Consider the following 20,723-nt stretch of genomic DNA (forward strand, 5'->3'; position numbering starts at 1 on the left):
CTCGCAGGAGTTTACATTCACGCCATCAGAACAGAGTAACGGGTTTTTACATTTGAAAGCATCAAATTACGATGATGGTTTTCAAGTATAGTGGAAGAGCGGAGGGTTGGGATTTTGAAAGGTGCTCACGGTGTCAGGCACCCAAAGCATATGGAAACCCAAAAGGGCTTGAGCACTCCCTTCCCTAAGACTTTGAAAATCCCACCCTTTGTTACATTTCTTTAGCCAGATACAAAACACATGAAAGCAATATGGTCTGAGTGACCCACAGGTCAGCGTCACACCTACCAAGCTCAGCGCAAGGCCCATCCGTAGCTCACGGAAGCAAACGGGTATCTTACGTGCTCACCCTGGGTCACCCAGACACACCGCTACTACACACCTGTGACGGTCACACTGGAGTCACACAGAGGCATGTTTCCATGGTTGCATACAGTACTGCTTGTGAGAACGAACAATCGACGAAGGAGTAATAGTCAGGTGGCTAGCTCTTTGGCTTATCAGGAGCAGACGAGTGCAAACGGGGTGTATTTCAGAAGCAGTGAATACAAGAAAAAAAAATATGTTGCATTTCATCATTCACTAGCAAAACTGTTTTAAATGCAAAGGTCCAAGGAGGAACATTGTGTCAGGACACAGAAGTATTCTACAGTCTGGCCAAGTCATAAATAAAATAAATCAAGCTATGCATCCTTCTCCCCTTCACACATACATTTCCAAATTATAAACACAGACCGATTTTTGCATCCTTATTAGTCACTTGAAGAGGTACCATATTTTGCGGGTTGATTTAATTGATGTAAGGTGTCTGTGGGCTCGCTCTCAAGTTCAGAACAGAGCAACCAAGGAAGTATATCCACTCCTTATGTGTTCATGAATGAAAGAAGAATCAAGCAATTTTCAAGTGAAAGTAAACAGAAAACGCATCAAGGACACGTTGTAGGGAAACAAAATCCACTAGAGCATAGCCATGAAGATGTGGAAATGTGGGTTAACAAATAATAATAAAAGTCAGATGTCTGAGTAATTCATGTGTTCACAGCAAAACTGAAACCAACAGCAACACCTTATCTGTGAACGTCCTTCAACTCCTAGTGAGTTGGGGTAGCACCTGGTTGGTTCAAACCCTAACCAAGAAGGGTTTGAAAAATTGTCTCTCATATGTCAGGAATGATACCACCACTTATGATATTCATCAAGGACACAGTCCGGTATTTCAAGAAAAGACAGATCAGAATAAATGACTGAATCAACACATTCAGATAGTGCATATATTACAGGCAGAAGAATATCAAGGGCAAATTCTTTTTTTATTCTGCATTCATCTACATGAAATCCAGCAGATTTCTTCACGGAAGAGCATCTCCACACAAGCAGATGAGTCTTATAACCTACTGGAAAACTTGCAAGGATATTTGCACCTGTTGTTTACCAGCCAGCATCTTGCACGCTCAAAAGAAACTAATGGCCTGTTGGCATTCCCCCATTTTGGGACTGATCCTACTTCTGCTGAAATTGTTAGAAAGCTCCCACTGGCTTCACCAGGAAAGCAGTCACAATCTTCACTAGTAAGATTAAACACTTTTGTGAGCATCCCTATTTATTTAAATTACTTTAACAGGTTCCCACCGTTAACAACATTCTAGCAGAAAAGCTCAGGTAACTACTGAAGCTAACTAAGGAATCCACTACCCACCCCAAAATATAAAGTCAGCACACAAGAAGCAGTCAAGCTTGGGAAATCATTTTCACTGGTTAAACTACACACCGTATGAGGGCAAAGTGGAACTCATCTGCTCACCTTTCCCAGTAAACGTATCCTCCACAGCTACAAAAGAATTTCTTTACCTCATTACTGTTTATTGACCAGGAAGAATGAAAAAGGAATCAGTAAGAGACAGAAAAAACTGGGAGCAAACACACCTGGAAGAGATTCCCTCGAAAACAGAACTTTTGTTCTTAAAGCAACAAAAAATTGCTGAGATTTGGAGTTTAACTGAAAGACAGAATACAAAAACCAACTTTTTTTAAACAAGGAATTGCTCAGTGCAACCGCACATAATCCTTAGTGTTTCTATAATTATAACAGACCAAAAATAAAACCCAGACAAAAATACCAAATGTACCAAGTGCTTGACACTGTTGAATAGTTTCTGAAGGATACCACAGAATAATGGTCTTCAAGCACTTTTGCATTGACAAAAATTCATAACAGAACTAGCCATAAAGGTGGAGCTACATCTAAGCCATTATTTTTTCAGTGTTGTCAAGTGAACACTAGCTCACAGCAACTGTGCAATTAAGTTTATTACGTGAGCCATTGGAACAGATGTTTTTCTTAGCAATTAGCTAATTGCAAACATCTTAGTCTTTGGCTCAGCCAAGAGCATTTGTAGCTCATTGTAAAAAGATTGTATATTTAAAAAAAAAAAAAGCAGCTTAAAGACAGAGTTTGTACCGAAATCATGAAAATTTGGCAAGCAAAACTGTAAAATCTTACTTTTTGTACCTACCCCACACTTTGGGCTTGAAACATCATCAAAAATAGTAACTGTATTAGTAGTCATTACATGCACACCATTATTAACTTTTACACTTTTCCAAGAGAAAAAACAAAGCGTTTATTCTGTCTTATTTTGGTTTTTGGACTGAAAATAAGACGATGCACAACTTCAGTGTGGTCACCTTTTTACAACCACTGAAAAGGACTTCTTACACTACTGTACTAAGAGTTTCTCCTAGAAACCCACGATATTGCACAATCATTCTGCTGGATTTTGCACATTGATTCCAACAGAGTTGTAATGCTTCACTTGTACAATTAAAAAAAACAAAACAAAACAAACAAAACGACAACAAATGTAGTACCAAAAAACCTGTTTTTTAAATTACGCTTCATTAACAACTGAATATTATAAACAGGCCAATGTAAGAACACTTCAGCTTCCGCAGTATTGAATGGAGCGTACGCAAAGCCTGTTTTCTTATGGCACACTGGAAGAATAAGTAATTTTCTAAAAATTAGTTTGCCTCTATGCTGAATATGTGCTGCTCCACAGTGCTAGTCTTGTTTAAAAGGCATACACAGACTTTCCATTCACCCTCACAGCATAGATTGGGGTTTTTTTGTGCAACGTGTTAGCAATCAAAACATCTGCTCCACACAAACTGTCCACAAACCACTCATACACAAAACTAATGCAACAGTAGATTACAGTATGATAGCAATACAAAATATTGTATCAGATCACATATTTCTCTCCATCTGGAATGAAATTCGAATCTTGTAAGCTAGAAGTCCCACAGTTCGATTTCTGTGTGTAGTTTCTCATCTGTGCTGGGGACAAAGTCTCCAGTGCAGATCCAGAAGTGTTAGTAGCAGTCCTGACTTTAGTGGCTGTAGATTGTTTAGCAGCAGAAGATGCTTTGTTACTGGCAACTACATCCAAGTTTCCAGTAGGGTCAATGATAGCATTTATGACTGTTGGGGGAAGAAAAAAAAAAAAAGGAAAAAAAAAGAGGCACACAGACATATTAACAGCACTCAGCGGTTTCTAAACAGAAGGTTGCTGCCTTCACTTTGAAGGCAGTAGAACTGTAGGCAGTACTTGTGTTCATTTTAGTCACAGTATTTTCTTCATTAATACCTTCAGGCCTAAGCAGCTTTAACAAACAAAAACTCTCCCAAACGGAAGCTACAAGGACGTTCAACTGATGGTTAAATTGGAAAAGACAGCAGCCAAACTACAGCAGCCAAATGGCAAGCTTTTAGCAGGAGTCCAAAATGACACCTGTAATGGTTTTATATGTCTTTATTAAGCTTCTAGATGATGCAAGAGCTTGTCTTGCCTTTCCTATTGCACAGAGCTCTATGTGCAAAATTCAAGTTGAAAAAGCACAGCACAGTTCATTGGCTGAAAGAGCTACTAAATACTATTTCAGCAGAACAGACCTTTGTCTTATGGGAATATGCTAATTACCACAAACAAAGCATTTCCGCTTTGCAAAAGTCAACGATTTTCTTAAAAATTGGCAGCACAAGATAAATCTACTGTTCATTCCATATGCACTCGTCAGAGAGCATTATGCTAACAAACTAAACTTCTGCATCCCTTCCCAGCTTTCACTGGCAAATCAAGCCACTTTATTTCATTTTGTACAACTTACTGGCATTTGAGAGACAAAAAGAACATTTTACATGACCAACCTTCAAGCTGTTTTTGAACTCTCCTAAGCTCCTTCAGGATAGAACTGATTTCCTAGAAACAAAAGCATCATAATGGAAAATTAAGCAACAAAGTACTCAACTGGCACAGCAATCTAGTCTTACTTCTTCTGCCTTATCTGATCAAGAAGATTCAAAGTCAGTTCCAACCTTGCTTATTTAGCAGAAAAGACAAAGCTAGTATCCACAAAGACGATCAGAGGGATGGAACAGCTCTCCTATGAGGATAGGCTGAGAGAGTTGGGGTTGTTCAGCAGGGAGAAGACTCCAGGGAGACCTTAGTGCAGCCTTTCAATACTTAAAAGGGGCTTATAAGAAAGATGGGGACAGACTTTTTAGCAGGGCCTGTTGCAATAGGACAAGGGGTAATAGTTTTAAACTAAAAGAGGGTAGATTTAGACTAGATCTAAGGAAGAAATTTTTCACCATGAGGGTGGTAAAACACTGGCTTCAAACAACTGAAACACAGGTTGCCCAGCGAGGTGGTAGATGCCCCATCCCTGGAAACATTCAAGGTCAGGTTGGACAGGGCTCTAAGCAACCTGGTCTAGCTGAAGATGTCCCTGCTCATTGCAGGAGTATCGGACTAGATGACCTTTGAAGGTCCCTTCCGACCCAAACCATTCTATGATTCTGTGGATCTGTACCTAGGGGCACCTGGTCAGTGCACAGGGACCTCTGCTCTAAATACTTCTTTCACCAAGTGCTACTACACCACCCAGTTCACAGCCACAGTGGGTTTTAGATTTGAAATGCTAACCAGATTAACTGTACAAAGGCTCCCCCATATCTTCCTTAATACCAAATGCACAAAGATATTGGCAAACCCAAGTCCTAGACCAGACAAAGCAATTGGCCACATATATACTGCTGTAGCACCAAGCTACACAGGTCCTATGCATTATGCTTAGCTTTACCCATATTTGCTGGGTCCATTATTGCACTTAAATCCCTACTGGCAGTCCCCATAAATGACAATAAGGGGTTGTGAAAGCACAAACACCACCCTAGGGCCAAAGCTTTTTAATTGACCTGTTATCGAAATGTTATAGGTGAAGAAAACAAACATTCAGGAGAAACACCTGTTTACAACTGAAGCTGTGGCAACCACATGGTAGGTAATGCTTTGGTAGATGTTTAAATGAAGCCTAACGACCCTGAACTTGAACATCTGTTAAGGGACTGGGTCTTTGAAGATGAATCACGAAGGGAGAGGGGAAGAGTTTGTTGAAACACAACAGCTGGAGGAACACACTTTGTTTCACTTCAAACAGCAACAACAAACAGCAGTTCAACATATGCAAATGGACTAGGAATTTCAGAAATATATTTGAGAAGGGCCAGAACTTGTTATTTTGGTTTCTTACAAAGCTTTCACGGATACAAGCCTTCCGTATTTCACTTGTTCGCATGGCCTTACCTTGTTTGATGTCTTCAGAATTGGCACTTCATTTTCTGAATTAATTTTGGCCTCCATCTCCTCCCAGGTCCTTTCTGAGTTTTGAAACAGAATCCTGCAGCACAAGAAGCAGAGCAGGTTTTAAAATTGCTATCCAAAAGCTGCTTGTTTAAAAGACTTAATTATCACAAGATGTGGCAACAAAGGAGATTAGCGGATTAGCAACTGGACAAAGCGCCTTTCAGGTGATTTAAGAATAATCCAAAGTCCTTCCCTAACTTATGTCTTCTAGAGCAACAAGAGACTTTGAAGAGCTTTCACAAGCCTTGGTGACCTGCAGGGTTTTTAAGAGCCTTGGGACAGGGGAGGAAAGAGGAGACAATCCATCAGCAGGAATACATTTTCTCCTAACTCTTTGCACAGGCAACATTTCAAAGTTAAGGCATCAACAGGCATTACAAATCCAGCATTAAAATTCCAAAGGCCAAACATATGAGGAAAAGAGATGGCAAGTGATCATGTTACCTCTCGTTCACTACACACACAGTTTCCTACATCTAGGTTCCCTGCATCCTGATAACAAGACTTTCCAAGACAACAATGCATTATCTTCCGCAAGTAGCAAGCCAACAAACTCAGCAGCAAGTCAACATTTCAAGCCAGGGCTAAAAAGTTACTTACTTCATTTTTTCAGCTAGGTTTTCTGTATTTTCACGGATTGTATGTGATAACTGAGACACCGGGTTCAACATCAGATTGTCGAAGATTACCTAAAATATAAGGGCAGATCAGAGAACTTTTAGCAGAAGTGGCATATTACAAAACTGGAAATCTTTACAGTAAATGATCTCAATGAAACATCTTCATCTATGGGGATGATTTTTGAGGTTCAAGGGAGATAAAAACGACATACAGCTTTGTTGCAGCACTTTGGCAAAAAGATTAATACTAACTTGTTTGGATTTTTTTTTCCCTTGAGGAGTATACAAAGAGACAGAGTTGTCTGCAGTAAGGTAACTATTTAAGCATTTCTGAAAGAAGCAGCTTAAGACTCTCCAAGCCTCACAGGCACCTCCCCCACAAAAAAAACCCCACAAAAACAAAAAAGCCAAATCACAATGCAAGAAGTCCCACAAGCAGCCTCACTAAAACCATCTAATGTGATTTATATGAGTTCAAGCCACCTTCACAGCCATGTAATCCCACCATGTTACGTTCTGCTTTAAGAACAACAAAAAAACCCCACCAAACCCCAAATATTCAAGTCCTGCGGTTCAAAAGAGCCCCCACACTTCTGCCATGAAAGCCCACATCAGTTGGGGGCACTCTGAACCTGCATCTTTTGTTCAGCCTTGGCACATCTCTAGAGGGGAGTGAGGGATTGCTTCAAGTCAGTCACAGGACAGGACCAGTGGCTGAGCCTGAGCTCCCCTCCATCAGCCTGTTTGAGTCACACTCCCCCTCCAGAGCAGCAGAACGACCGTGCTGGGGCCCAGCTCTCCCCTCCTGCTTGCGCTGCCTCCCCGGAGCCTCTGCCCCAGCTCTTCCTTCTCAACCAGAGCCAGCAGGCAGAAAGCAGGCAGAAGCAACAGCTGAGTGTTGCATTAGCAGCCTGCTCCTCTGCTCTCCATCACCATCACCCTGTTACGGCCCTCACTCAAACACCATCCCCAGCCTCAAGTTTCAGGGCCAGGCTTCCTTTAGCATCATCCCAGTGATTTCCAGGTTACCCTGCTCTCTCATCTCAAAAGAATTGCATGACATTGCACATGTTGGAGCAAATAACACAGAACAAATGGCTTGCTGTCTGCACAGTAAGCCAGATGTGCCACAGCACTTGAGCCCAGCTGCAGAAACTCCTTGTAAGGTCCAGATCCTACCACTGCTGCTCTACATGCAGCTCTGACCAGCATGCCCATTGCAGAAAAATAAGGTGCCTTTATTGATTCGGAATTACTGTTTTCATGCCATGATTTCTTGCCATTAAACTATCAGTGCTGGAGATTTCAAAGTTGAGATTTTGGGTTTTTCTTTAAAAGAGCAGTGAAATAGCCTAAGTGGGCTCTGACACTGAATGCCACCTCCTAAACAAGTGACCAAGCCTCAGGTTTTAATGGAGTTTTACACAAGAGAGGAAACTTCCAGTCATATTGGCAAGAAGGGTTATTCTGTTCCTCTTTTTTTCTTTTTTAAACACTGTCTCTATACCTACAAGTCAGGGTTCTTGAGAAATGCATTGATTTGTTTTTTCAGTAGCCGCCTTTGGCAACTTAGAAAGAGTAGATATACATACTGCAGCTTAAAGTAATGTCATATATAAAGTAAAGAAAAAGGTGGCCTGCCTCCTCACGGTTTCTTGTCCACATTTTTCTTGAGGGATCCTCTTCTCTATTATTGTTCATATTTTGGTCAAAATCCTTCAGTTCCACTGATCCCGGAGGCACCTTCTGGTAGTTCAGACTTGCTTCTGGAATGTGCTGCACCAACTTGGAAATAATGAGTAATGAGTCATTAAAAATTACTAGGGAAGGAGGCACACAGGCACTCACTGCAGGTATTGCAGATTTTCAGGCAAGCCCCAGAGGAACACTGATTCATTTAAGTCCTGTTCAGACAGGTATGGGTTCCTAAGCAAATTACTAGACCCCAATCCTGCAAGCATCTACCCACTGGAGTCATCCTACAAAACTCAGTGGGGCTATTCCACGTTATAATTTTGAGACAAGCATGTAGTTGAAAAGTACATTTTTGCCTTTTTTTGAATTTAGGCTAAAACTCAAGAAGACCCTGTTCTCCCATATCTTATGTTTTAATATATCAATGAAACATTAAATCCACACTAAAATTAATCAAAAACCATTTAGTAACACATGGAAGAGATGAAAAAGCAATAGAAAACCACTGGTAATGCAAATAATTAACAGGAAGAACAGAAAAGACAAGACAGCTACTCCTGTTTGGTTCACTGACAGACAAAAACTCTAAAAGAAGGGGAGGAAAATAACAGTGACAAGACAGAGATACAAAAATAATGGGATGGAAAGTGCACCTGAGATGGATATGCCAGCCGAAAAGATCTACGAGCAATCTGTGTTAAAACAGAAACAAAGAGATCAATGCTAGTGAATGACTGTGACAGCAAGTATCAAAGAGAACACATGGTTTGGGGTTATTTTGGGTTGACATTCCCAAAAGCGCATTCCTGAGAACCAGTGCTCGACACCCACCCCCAACATGCACTGAAGCCCATGGAAGTCCTGGTAACCAACCAGTTCTGCAGAGGTGGTCTCGGGCAGCTCCCCCAGTTACTTCGAAACAGACTGTGCTGAGTGAAATCCAGCAGCCCTCAGAGCACAGAGAATGAGCTAAACATACAGCTTTTGGCAAAGCACACAGCTCTTGCAAGGAAACCATATGCTATCCAAAGTCCAGGCTCCCCACACTCTATGCAATAGCACTTGGGTTATACACAGGCAAAAAGTATGAGATATTATACAGGGGCACAACAGCCACAGTGTTTAGCTAATAAGCTGCTCTTTTTTAAGCATCCTTTCATGAAGTGCAGAAACAGTAAGTTAGGCTGCTTGCAGTGGCAAAACAGTATCAGAAGGGAATGAGATATTCCTACAGTCCAGCAGTTCTCAACACAACCAGTTGAAAACACAGTAAGGACAGCACATGCTCCACCATCACCAGATTTTCATGTGTGACTTGGTCCCTTCTCGTGCTTTCTGTTGTCATACCCGTGGGCATTTTCTCTTGTCATACCAACAGTCATATTGAGTACATTTAACAACAACTTAAACATTATTGGGCTTTTAAGTTTTTGCTATTACCATTACAAACTTAAAAAAAAAGACCAACCAGAAGAATTTCACACAGGGTTAAAATTTGCAGAAGTGGCCAGTGATTTGGAATGACCCACTTGACTGTGCTTGCAGCAGCTGAGCTTTCCATTTAACAGCTCAGCTCTGCAGAAAGCTGGGCCTTGTAAAACCTACACACCCACAATGCAAGGCATCCCAAACAACCCATGGCTTTGCTAAACAAGAATCATCAAGGTTTCACCCTTGATGAACTCTTTTTTTGTTTTGTTTGGGGTTTTTTTTGCTTAATTTGTAGCAGTACTCAGCTCAGTATGCCAAGAATCTAGGTTATTATAAACTACACAGCTGAGGCTACAAAAACAAACAAAAACACCCCAAACATGCACTGAGGAAACTGAGAACCTCCCTGGCAAACATCCAAGCCAACACTGGACCTAAAAAGACAAAACATGAAGAATAAGGTTTAAATCTAAGGCTCCATCTTAACTTTTGAGAGAACACTCATGATTTTAATCTGTAACCAAGCTTCGTAATAAAAGTAATTTAAAATGAAATTCGAGGCAGAGAAATGCTGTGCTACACAGTGGTCCAAAGTGAAGCTTCTGGTATGGCATTAAACCCTAAAAAGTGATTCCAGCTTCAGTACTTATTTTTCCTGCATTTTTCCCCACCTTATTAGAATAGGTATAAATATTTACTAGTGGAAAATCAAGAATGCACAATGGCATACAATACTGCAAGAGCCACAGCAGAAGAGTCACACACAGCAGATATTTCTTATTCACATACATACTTTTATCAGATGTTTCAATATATTACTATTATAACTATAGTAACTATTTCTCATCACTATGCCCTTTCCTAGAATATTTAATATAAAGTTGTTTAATAAACATTCACAAAATTCACAGTCTTAGCATCACACACACTGATTTTCAGCTATTTCCTAGCAATTTCCCTTCATTAAGCCAAAATAATTATTTTGGCACAGATTCAGCAGCACCTAGACCAAGGGAAGCGTGTCCGCCGATTCTAGCCCAGTTCCAAAGACAAGATGTGTGTTTATTAAACCCATATGAGTTTATATTGCTCCCATTCATAACATGACCTCCAAGATGCACCAGCATTCAGGATCCCAAGCTAGTCAGGATTCAGCTCCACATCCCAGCACTGCCAGTAGACAGTCCTGCTGATTTAACCTGTCCCTGGCTATCAGTAACATAGGGCAGCTCCACTGACACATGGTGGCGTTTTGGGTGTAACTCAAATGGCCTCCCAGCCACTGGCCCTCCTGAAATCGCCACGCCACCCAACTCGATTTGGAGTGAGTCTAGTTAAAAGCCTTTATGGCGGTTTCAGCCACCACTGGCTGAACACACCAAAGGTTATGGCTCCTGATCTGTCTTCATAGGCTCCTACCAGTGCTTCTTCCTTTACACCACTGTAAGATCTCAAAGACTGCTCTAGCAGCAGGAACCACCAGGAGCATTACCTCCAGCATGACACAGGCCTACGTTTGCTCTCCCAACTATTGCGAGGGGGCTGACCGGCAAGTCCCACATGGCAGCGCTGCAAAGCCACGTCACAGAGAAACCCTCAAGTCGCCTGGGTCCGAGCAATCCTGGCTTTGTGATCCTGCCATTCAGTATCACAACCATGCGCATTGGAGCCCATCGTTTTGCACACAGTAGAAACACTGTGTTTTGCAGGTGTTCTTCCTCTATCAGCAGAGGACATATGCCTTTCTATGAGCTGACTTATGGTTGTACCCTTCAGTGGCACTCGATAAAAAAGTAGGTATGCTGATTTTCTGGAAGGAAGCAGGTGCTTGAATGCTGGTCATTACCAACGCACAGCAAACGTTGCATTTGCAAGTCAGAAGTAAGGTAGATTTGTCACCTTCACTGCTCGAAGAGAATAATACAAAAGGCAGTTTTGTAGGTGTGGCACTTAGGAAACAAAAGGAAACAAAGCAATAAAACACTTTATCTCAGCCTGAAGTTACTGTGAAACGTTTGTGCACTGCTGCTCCAAACAACCCCAGGAAAAAAAACCTCCCTGAGCAGGCTGCAGCAGACCATGGCTTAACACAAGCACAGTCACACTCGCCTGATCTTCTGGGCATCTCCCTAAACTTTTGCTTTGCACCTTCAGTGGATCACAGCAGGGTCACGGGGCCTCCAAATACTCTCTTGGCAGGGTAACAGGTTTGGTCCTCAGCTTTGAACCCTGCTTAGTACAGGTCTGCAACTCTTGCAACAGTCAAAGACAACAGAGGGCCAAGACGCCCATCGGAACAGCAGATAAAGAGAGCTGTGTAATTTTCTAAGCCCAGGCTGGTGGTAGACAGGGGGGAATTTGGATTTAAACAGCAGCAAAGACAATTCTGCTTTAGCAGCTGGAGCCTCCTGGTGACCTTGCAGCCAAGTTTGAGCTGAGCTGAGTCCCTGCGCTGCAGCACTAGCGAGTCAAATTAAGAAATTGCCTCTCTCCACCCACTCCAGTGCAGACAAACTGTGCTACACAATTTGTGAGGAAGCCACAGCTTCACTGAAGAGCTGGAGGACAGCACTTCCCAAGTTAGCTGCCTTCCTCCTTGCCCAACTTGCTGGCTGGAAAGAAGAGTCCCTGCCCTCTCCCATCAATACGCAGATGGAGGGAAGGGATTCAAATAACACCTGCACAGCGTTTCAACAGCCATGGCAGAAAGGACACAGCAGAGGTACAAAAACCACAGCTGATACAGAGCATGCAGCCAGAGCCTGCAGTCAATGCTTTGTCTGAAACAAGGAGGGAGGCTCTGGCTCCCCGACGCAGCAGCGCAGCACACCCACTCCATCCTTTTCCTCAGATGCAAACTTCAGGGACCAAAGTTCAACTAATATGACTCCCACCTCTTGCAGGCTGGCTGTAGCACTGAGGATGGCAGAATAAAGAGCACCATAACAGACTGCAGTCAATCTTTCTGGTGGTGTTTTTTAGGACAGGGGATGAAGGTTTTTCAATGCTGCAGCACATGGGGATGCTACCCTGGTCTCCCACCACAACTGTGCCTAGCATTCAGAGGAAGAGATTTCTGTCATCCGGGATCTTACCTCTTCTCTCGCTGATATGGTGGAAGCAGGAGTGTTGGGCACAGAGCTGAGGGAGGTGCTTGGTCCCGTCCCCGATGAACTCTGTGAGTCCCCATCTCCAGCAACATCGTGAATCTCTCGAGCAAGGATGGCCACATCCTTCACCAAAGTTTGGCTGAGCCTAAAGCACAGGGCATGCAGCAGAGCCATTAGGACACAACAAGCCTCATATTCATAAAATATAAGAGCAGCCACAAGAAGTTTGTGGGAACTATAACCTCTGCAGAGGCTAGGAAAAGCAGGGGTTTTTTGGGGTGCTTTGGCAGACTCCCAAGGAATGCTCTGGCTGCATACAAAATAAATCCGCTCCCCTCCTGGACCCAGCTTCAAAGTAGAGATCTGATAAAACGCAAATTCTAGTGACTGCATACTACCAGAAAGTTATTAGAGACAATCCATAAATAAGCTTTATGTTATTGTTCTCCCACCCATCCACTCTACTCCCTTCCTTTTTTAATACAACACAGACAATTTTTCTTCTTGGGACTTCTTTGTTTTCCCTTTAAAAGCCCCCACAAGGAAAAAAACTTTTTTCTTTGTTACTTAAAAAAATAAAACCCCACATTTCCTTTCCTTTTTCCTTGTGGTTTATAGACTGTAAATCAAAATATGCCTCCACATTCTCCAGAAGGACTGAGGGATTACCAGGGTGAGCACAGCATACCTTAGAGGGATCTGGTTTTCAGAAACCAAGTCTTGAAACTTCAAGCCCTTTGACAGGTGTCCAGTTAACATTCAGCGATTGCAGTACTTTGCTCTACTTCCTCTAGATTTCACAAACAGTTTCTAAGTCTCTAGATTGTTGCTAGCAGAGCTTAAAAAACACCCCTTCAGACCAAAAGTTGCTGTGGTGGTAATTTTAAAGAAAAGCTTCTGAGAGAAAAAAAAAAATCTTGCAGCTAGCCAGCTTCATCTGAAAGACACTTTCTTCTTTAAATGAATAAAACCAAGCAATGTGATAAAACTGTCAGTTCATCAAAACATCTCCTCAGAAAGAAAATGCGTAATTGAACTAATAAAAAGCAGTTTTATCTGCCTGCCTAAGGTGCCCCCCACCCGTGCTGGTTTGGATAGAGCTGTCACCAAACACATCCATTCTGTGATTCACTTACTGTAAACAAGTGGCATTTTCCCTTTTAACTCTCCCTGATTCCTCTAAACCCCTCCCAGTTAATCTGGGAGCAGCAACAGGAATCAGAACTGCAATTATGAAGCAGACTCTGTGACCGAGCCCTGCAACGTGCAATGCCAGACAAGTCTGACGCAACCATTTATTTATAGCTGCTGCAACACGAAGCGCTCTCCCGCGCTAGAAACGCTGCGAGGAGGGAAGCCAGCGTCTCCCACGCGCACGCTTTGTGCGGTACAGGTAACACAGCCTGGTTTGAAGGCTGACACACTTTCTAGCAGCCTGACAACAACGTTCACGCAAGAAAAGCCCTTTCGAGATCAGTGCGGGAACTGATATAGGTGACATGGAAATGCTGACCAAAAGCCGACAGAAGACGGCTTCCTCAGTCGAAAGTATTTCAAGTATGCCCAGTACAATGGAAGACCAGTATTTCTGGAAAGTTGGCATAACACAGTTGCATGTTAGAGATGTCAAACCTCAGATGCCACTGTTTAAAAAAAGAATCTATTTGCTTTACTGCTGAGGTCCTCTAGGCAACCATAAGACCACTAGGATACAATAGGTCCTATATCCAGTGACATCAAGCTAAGTAACAACTAATTTATACACAGGGCCCAGACAGATTTTTCTTGTTTGGATTCAGTTGTGCCAAGCAGAGGTTTCTGTCCTGCAGCAACTGCTTATTGCTCCCTCACCAGCTTCAGGGAAAGCAGCTTCAACAGTTTACGTATTCAGTCTTGCCAATCCATTTGACTTCCTCTGCAGAGAATTAGGACAGTTCACACCAACCGGTCCACGCACACACAGTGACTTCCAGCAGAAAGCAGAGATAAGCAACTATAGACAGTTACATCTTTTGACAGACTTAAAGCTACAAGAGGAGACCCGTTCATAGCCTGAACAAGAAACAAACCAAGATACAATGCCCTGCACCTTGGCCTTTTCTAGAACCAGCACAGCCTAGCACAGGCTGTAAAGCTTCACGAAAACCTTCCAGGTCTGAACAAGCCTACATTCAGATATGAAGGAGCGAGAGGGCACACAAACAACAGGAGAGAGTGCCTCTCTTTCTATCTCCACACCTGAGTGTGATTTGACCACCAAGGAAAACTCAATCCATTTTCAACATGTGGGTCAATACATACAGCCCCACCTCACCTGGCTATTTCTGCTATCTCTGCTGTTTGCGCCATGAAGTTGTAGGGGTCAGGGTGGTCATCAAAATCTTCATCGTCATCCGTTTCTCTGCCGTTGTGCTTCTGCTTGCCCAGCCCAGAGCCACGTATCCTCGGTGTTTGTGTGGCTGTTGAAGTATGGGAGCGTTTGTGTTTAGGGGAGCTGTGATTTGAGCCATATTCTTCCTCCGAAGTAGAAGTGTAATCTGAACCCTGTAGTCTCCGCCTTGATGCTTACAAAAAATGAATTGGTTTCAGACCGAGGAAAGTAGTAAAGAATAACTACAAAAGGGCAAAAAGGTAACACAAGACTAGCCCAAGAGCACAAGGAAAGGAGAGTTTCTGTGCAGATTTTAAGTTAAGCTCTGAGAATGAGCTGGTTATTTCAAAGTTGAGCACTTGTATTGCTCCTGTTCACTATACAAATTTGGAGTGGGAAATTCCAATGGAAAAGCAAAATGGCTTTGTTAACAACTCCAATGTAGTAAATTATTACCACAGACTTGGCTTTCCATGCACAGAAGCTCTGTGTATAAGTAGCACATGTTTCGGACTCCTCATAGTCCCACAGAAGTCCTTTTCTAAAAAGAGCTCAATCTTCAAGCCTGCAGACACCTTTCCAATTAGCTGCGAGGACAAGCAAAAGGACGCTTTTTTGAGTGAAGAACAGACTACAGTGCTTGGTGTTATTTGCAGAAGTCCACACCCCCACATTCGCCTCCTGCCTTGCAATTCACCACTAATGACACTCTACGAGAATGAGCGTTCACACAGTCAGAACCAGCTTCAACCCCTGGAGCCAAGTGGAAGCTGCCCACTTATCCCAACCAGTTCTGCAGATCTGTAGACACCCAGGTCCTCCTTGCATGGGAAGCATCGAGATGTCGTTATTTGAAAACTGGGCTCCCGGTGTTTGCTGCCTCACTACACTCTCTACGGATACCGCTTCATTCCCTTCCGTCCTTCCCTGGAGAATGAAGACCCACCAAACACAGAACCAGCCAAGTTATTTAAAATTACAACACCTAAAAGCATCACTGTGTTACCAAGATTTTTATAATGCTGAACTGCTACAAGTGAATTAAGCTAGCATCATAGCTCATACAAACAAAAATAACAAATTCAGCATATAAGATGCAGGTAGAAACTATAGGTAGTTACTGTAGAGTGAAAAAAAAAAAAATTCCTAGACATTGCTATCTCAGCTGAAGCTATATAAATGGCTTGGCTTACAGAAAAAAATAGAGTTGCTCATATTCCACCAGTAGAAATTTTTTTTTAATTTTTAAACACAGGTTTAGAATCAAGAGGTCACCCTGTCATTGAACAGCAATTTTAAAATGAAGAGCCTAATTTTCCATTACTGTACGCCAAGGGAAATCAGAATCAACTCCCTCAGTACCAGTCAAATTACACTGAGTAAACAAATCATGTACACAGAAGAACAGGGGAGACAGGCCCTTAGCTTTCAGAACTGGTAACTTGAGTTATTTTGATGTTATCTGTGCATTTCACATAAAGTTACTTCAGATGGCCTGACAATCTACCGGCATTTCTTGTCTCATGGCCAGATAGCTCATTCTGTTCCTCCGTTAGTGAGATTAACTTTCTCCCCCTGGGAGAGTTGGAAACTATTGTGGTTAGCTAAACACTTTAAGAAATCCTTGAATAAATCAACCGCATCTGCTTCCTTACTCCCAAGACTTGACACTCAATGTTTTCAAGGGTTATTGTATTGTGCTAAAAAATGTCTTAATGGCACAGTGCAGTAGTTTATCAACATTTCACTTTTGTTCCAGGAACAGGGTGTTAGATGTTGATTCACTCACTCTATCTATAATAGCATTAGTATAGGAACATGCATCGGGTACTTGGTACAGCACGATGAAGCACACTAGTATACTTAGAGCTTGTGCAAGGTCCACAATCTTATCAAGGAATTAGGAGGTTAGTATTTTAAGAGCAACTAATTCAGAGAAAGGATTAGCATCATCTGTTGCAACTATGCACAAGGAAAGGTGTTAGCATGCTGCTACAGAGCTCTGGAAATCAAAAACCAATTCATTTAAACCAAGAACTGGCCAACGCTTATCATTTTTCTCCAAATGATTTGAAGTTTGCGGTCCAAAGACAGAGGAAGTGCAAACAGTGCCTCCTATTTGGAAAACTCTGACCACATTCATTTGCTTTAAATTTGATATTGTTTAACAAGAAGTCAATAATAGCATCATCTCAAAAAAGGCGAGAGAAGAGACTGTACATACTCTTTTGGCTTATTCACATTCTGATTTACATGCATATACAAATGTGTAAGGAAAAAAAATCATTAAAATAAAAGGGAAGCTGGATGCACTAAAACAATCCAAATCAAAACAAGCAGCAAATAAAATTTTTAGCATGCAATAAAAGTGAATACTGCAAGAAGGATAATTATTTCAACTGCATGAAATTATATGGAAAGGACACATCCAGATCTCTAAGACCCCTTACAAAAAACACAGATCTGCTGAAAATAGTATCGCTCTCAATAGGCCTGAGAAACCCAGCCAAAGGGGTTCTTCCTGTCCCTTTCCTCCCCGCCTCCCTGTCACTCCTAAAATCCTAAGCAAACAGATCTGCTTTGCCACATCCATGGTAGGTCAAGGACTATGGGCATAGACCCGGATTTAGACTAAAGGTGTCAGGGACAATCTCTGATTACCAACTACCATCTTAGGCTTGTCATCTGCATTGTCCCCACCTCTTAATTAAAGGCTGATTCAGTTCGACAAATGTTGATATTGGAAGGGGTGATACGTTGAGCAAACAGCTACAGGGCAAGATAGCCCCCAAACTTCTGCCTTGCAGGAAACAGGACTGTGCACCTCCCTTCCATATGGCAAAAGTGAATGAAAATACACAGTATTAGGAATCTCTTGGGACAATCAGCATGTAGTGTCCAGCTCCACATTTGCATTTACAGGAAGAACAAGGGAACAGCCTTCACAACACAGGGATATTAATTCCTTGTTCTCCTGTTTCAAGTGCCTTTAAGCCTGCCACCTTGGACATCAGCTGTCATCAACACCACTATAAGCTCTCTGGGAGAAAGCTTTGAATCTTAGAAGTCAAAGAAAAACAGAACAGAATTCCTTGTAGCACTGAAAAGGCACTAAATTCTACCTTTTTAACAGAAAAATGGCAGCGTCTTCACAGACATACCATAATATCATCTCACTGGGTATGAGAGACGCTCTGCTGTCTCCAAACCCACAGGAAATCTCAACCTCCATACCGCTCGCTAATGCAGATTTCCGTACTCACCAATGCAGCACTTGTACTACTGAGATACCAGTCCTTGACAACCATGTGCAGCCTATAAATCAGAAAGAGGACAATAGGGGAGAAACATAAAGCATGAGCACTTACTGGACGAGGAGGAATACTTGACACTGCTTGAACGGGTCCTGCTGAAAGGCTGCTTCGCAGAGGCAGCGGCTGCCGTTTTCCTCGCCGCAGCTCTAACCTCTGAAACACCCGTCTTCCGATAGGACTCCACACTCCGGCCCGAAAACCCCGTCCTCGACTGCGCTGTCTCAGAGTCACTGGGCACCGTAAATGAACCTGCCCGTTTCCTTGGCATAGCAAGGATGTCCAGCCGGGAGAGCTTCTTCGTCTCTGTGGACTGCTTGGAGCCTGGTGCAGCAGCTTCAGGGTTGGAGGTTGTTTTCTCAGTATCAACGCACTCATTGTCTGAAGCATCTCCCAGCCGGGCACGACGTAGCTTCGAGGCCCTTGTGGGCCGCGGGGTGGATAAACTGTTGGAGCGGGTGAGAACTTGCTGGATCTTCTGCACGTTCGAGGTCGTTTTGCTGTGGTCCTCTTTGGCAGCCTGAGTAAAAGGTTTCCTTCTAGGAACTGGCCGGGTTACCGAGTGCTCATGGTCAGACACAACTGTGTCAGGGACTGGCAAGTAGGGCAAGCTCGAGCTTCTCTCGTCATCCGTGAAATCGAGTGACCCTCGAGCCCCAGCGCTTCGCTTCATCTGGAAGCGTTTGGTGGCCTCTGCGCGGTTTGATGGCTCTGGCGCTTGTGTTTTCCGCTTCTCTGTCAGCCTGTCCCGAGCACTCGGCTGCCCACACTGGTCCTGGATGGATGGCGTGGAGCAAGACTTCTCCTTCTGCAAGCTCACAACCGCTTTGCACTTCAGGGCACTCGTCGGGACATTTTTGCCGCTCACCAAGCTGACCGTGCTGGCAGTGTCCACGTCAGAGTCCCCAGACAAGGAGTCCTCCAGCTGACCAGCAGTTTCCGAGGGCTCCTGCTGTTGGCTTTGACCAAGTAATTTGGCTTCCAGTGCTGCCAAGGCAGTTTCAGTGTCCTTAAGGAGAAGATGAGTCTCCTGACCAAAGTCCATACGGGTTGACCGAACAGCCTCTAAATCTTTAAGCAGAGGGTGACTTGAAATATGGGGGAGTTTATTTTGAGAAACACCACTGCTTGATTTATCTTTGGTAAAACTTTCCTGTCTAACAAAAGATGATGTTTCCTTTCCTGCCATGTTTTCCTGATCTTGAGGCAGACTCTGATGAAGGGAAATAACCACTTTTCCTGCTGCATTGATGTAAGCGCTAACATCTTTAACCGGTGGCTTTCCAGGAACTGACACGCCAGCAGACTTGAAGGAAAACTCATGATCCTTGCTGTCTTTGTCTGCTCGAGCATGGGACACACTCAGAGAGAGCCTGGAGGGAATCCCCACATCATTGCTGTCATCACCAATGTAGAACGAAGTAGAAACTGGCTCACTTACAGCTCTCACGTTTGAGACCCGGGAGGCTCCTGGCTGCCGACTCTCTGATTTTGTGTCTTCCCCCATCTGCTCTAGCATTTTATTGTTCTCTTTGTATTTCTTGCCTTTTTCTGTGCTGAAGCCATCGTCAGATCTGCTGGCATCGCTGAGGCTATCTGGATCCAAGTCTTCTTGGATGAAGAGGCGGGGGCTGGGATCACCATAGGCTTCCACGCAGTGGTCCTTCATGATGGTTCTCTTGGTAATCTCGGAGTAGGACTCCTGGCAGACCAGGACCGTGGGCGTGGGACTGTCTGATTTATCACTTGGTGGGAGTTGGGGAAGAAGGCGCCTTGTTCTCAAGGGGACAGCATTTTCTGATTCCCCAGGTTTTGGGGCTACACTGCTTTCTGAAGAGAGTTAAGTGGACAAGAATCAACTGTTGTACAACTACACCATTTTTTTTTCCTTTTAATTTAGGAAGAGCTTGATCCTGCAAAGTGCAAGTTCGCAAAAGAACTCAAAAGATACATGCTTAGAACTAAGCTTTTATGTAGTATGAACACCAACGGGGCCTGGCTCCTGCTCAGTTTATCAATACAGACACTTCAAGTAAAATTGTATTTAATTCCTTTGCTGGATCACAGTGCTCGACATCTCTCTATCAAGGCAGGATTTCAGATTCATTCTCATATTATCTATCCCTCAGTACAAGCACATATGTTTAGAGGCTAACAGGCACCAATCTACTATAAATCAGGCCATGGGAAGGAGATGAAAAGCCATCAGACAAAACATTGCAGTGATGCAGTGTTTTGTGTGCCATTCTACACAACACAGCCCATTTGACTAAATAGATGCCATTTTTCACAGTACAAGTTCTCATATGATCATATCCCCCAGCAAAGTCTCAGCAGAAAGACCCTGTAACAACAAAGAGGCTCTGAGTTACAGTTCACCATCCCAGCGAGGGTGGGCTTATCAGTACAGACACACTTCATCGAAAGAGTGCTCTTATTTCTCCTATGCCGCTGGCCAGGGCTTCATACCTGATACTGCC

At 43.2% G+C, this 20,723-nt stretch overlaps 1 protein-coding gene across 1 annotated transcript in view; it reads right to left on the reverse strand.

The window, feature by feature from the left end:
• Positions 1-2,082: 2,082 nt before the first annotated feature.
• The window catches only part of CEP170B (centrosomal protein 170B), a 55,852-nt gene continuing 37,211 nt past the window's right edge, over positions 2,083-20,723 (reverse strand). Inside the window, exons 12-20 of the mRNA XM_082001040.1 lie at positions 18,301-20,073; positions 14,876-15,125; positions 12,547-12,706; positions 8,674-8,712; positions 7,967-8,110; positions 6,306-6,394; positions 5,646-5,739; positions 4,208-4,259; positions 2,083-3,481 (exon numbers count right to left, since the gene is read on the reverse strand). Of these exons, the coding sequence (XP_081857166.1) occupies positions 3,243-3,481; positions 4,208-4,259; positions 5,646-5,739; positions 6,306-6,394; positions 7,967-8,110; positions 8,674-8,712; positions 12,547-12,706; positions 14,876-15,125; positions 18,301-20,073 (2,840 nt within the window). The 3' untranslated portion in view covers positions 2,083-3,242. The remainder of the gene's footprint in view (positions 3,482-4,207; positions 4,260-5,645; positions 5,740-6,305; positions 6,395-7,966; positions 8,111-8,673; positions 8,713-12,546; positions 12,707-14,875; positions 15,126-18,300; positions 20,074-20,723) is intronic.

This window comes from Phaethon aethereus, assembly GCF_964289735.1.
Source record: "Phaethon aethereus genome assembly, chromosome: 5".
Taxonomy (NCBI): Eukaryota; Metazoa; Chordata; class Aves; order Phaethontiformes; family Phaethontidae; genus Phaethon; species Phaethon aethereus.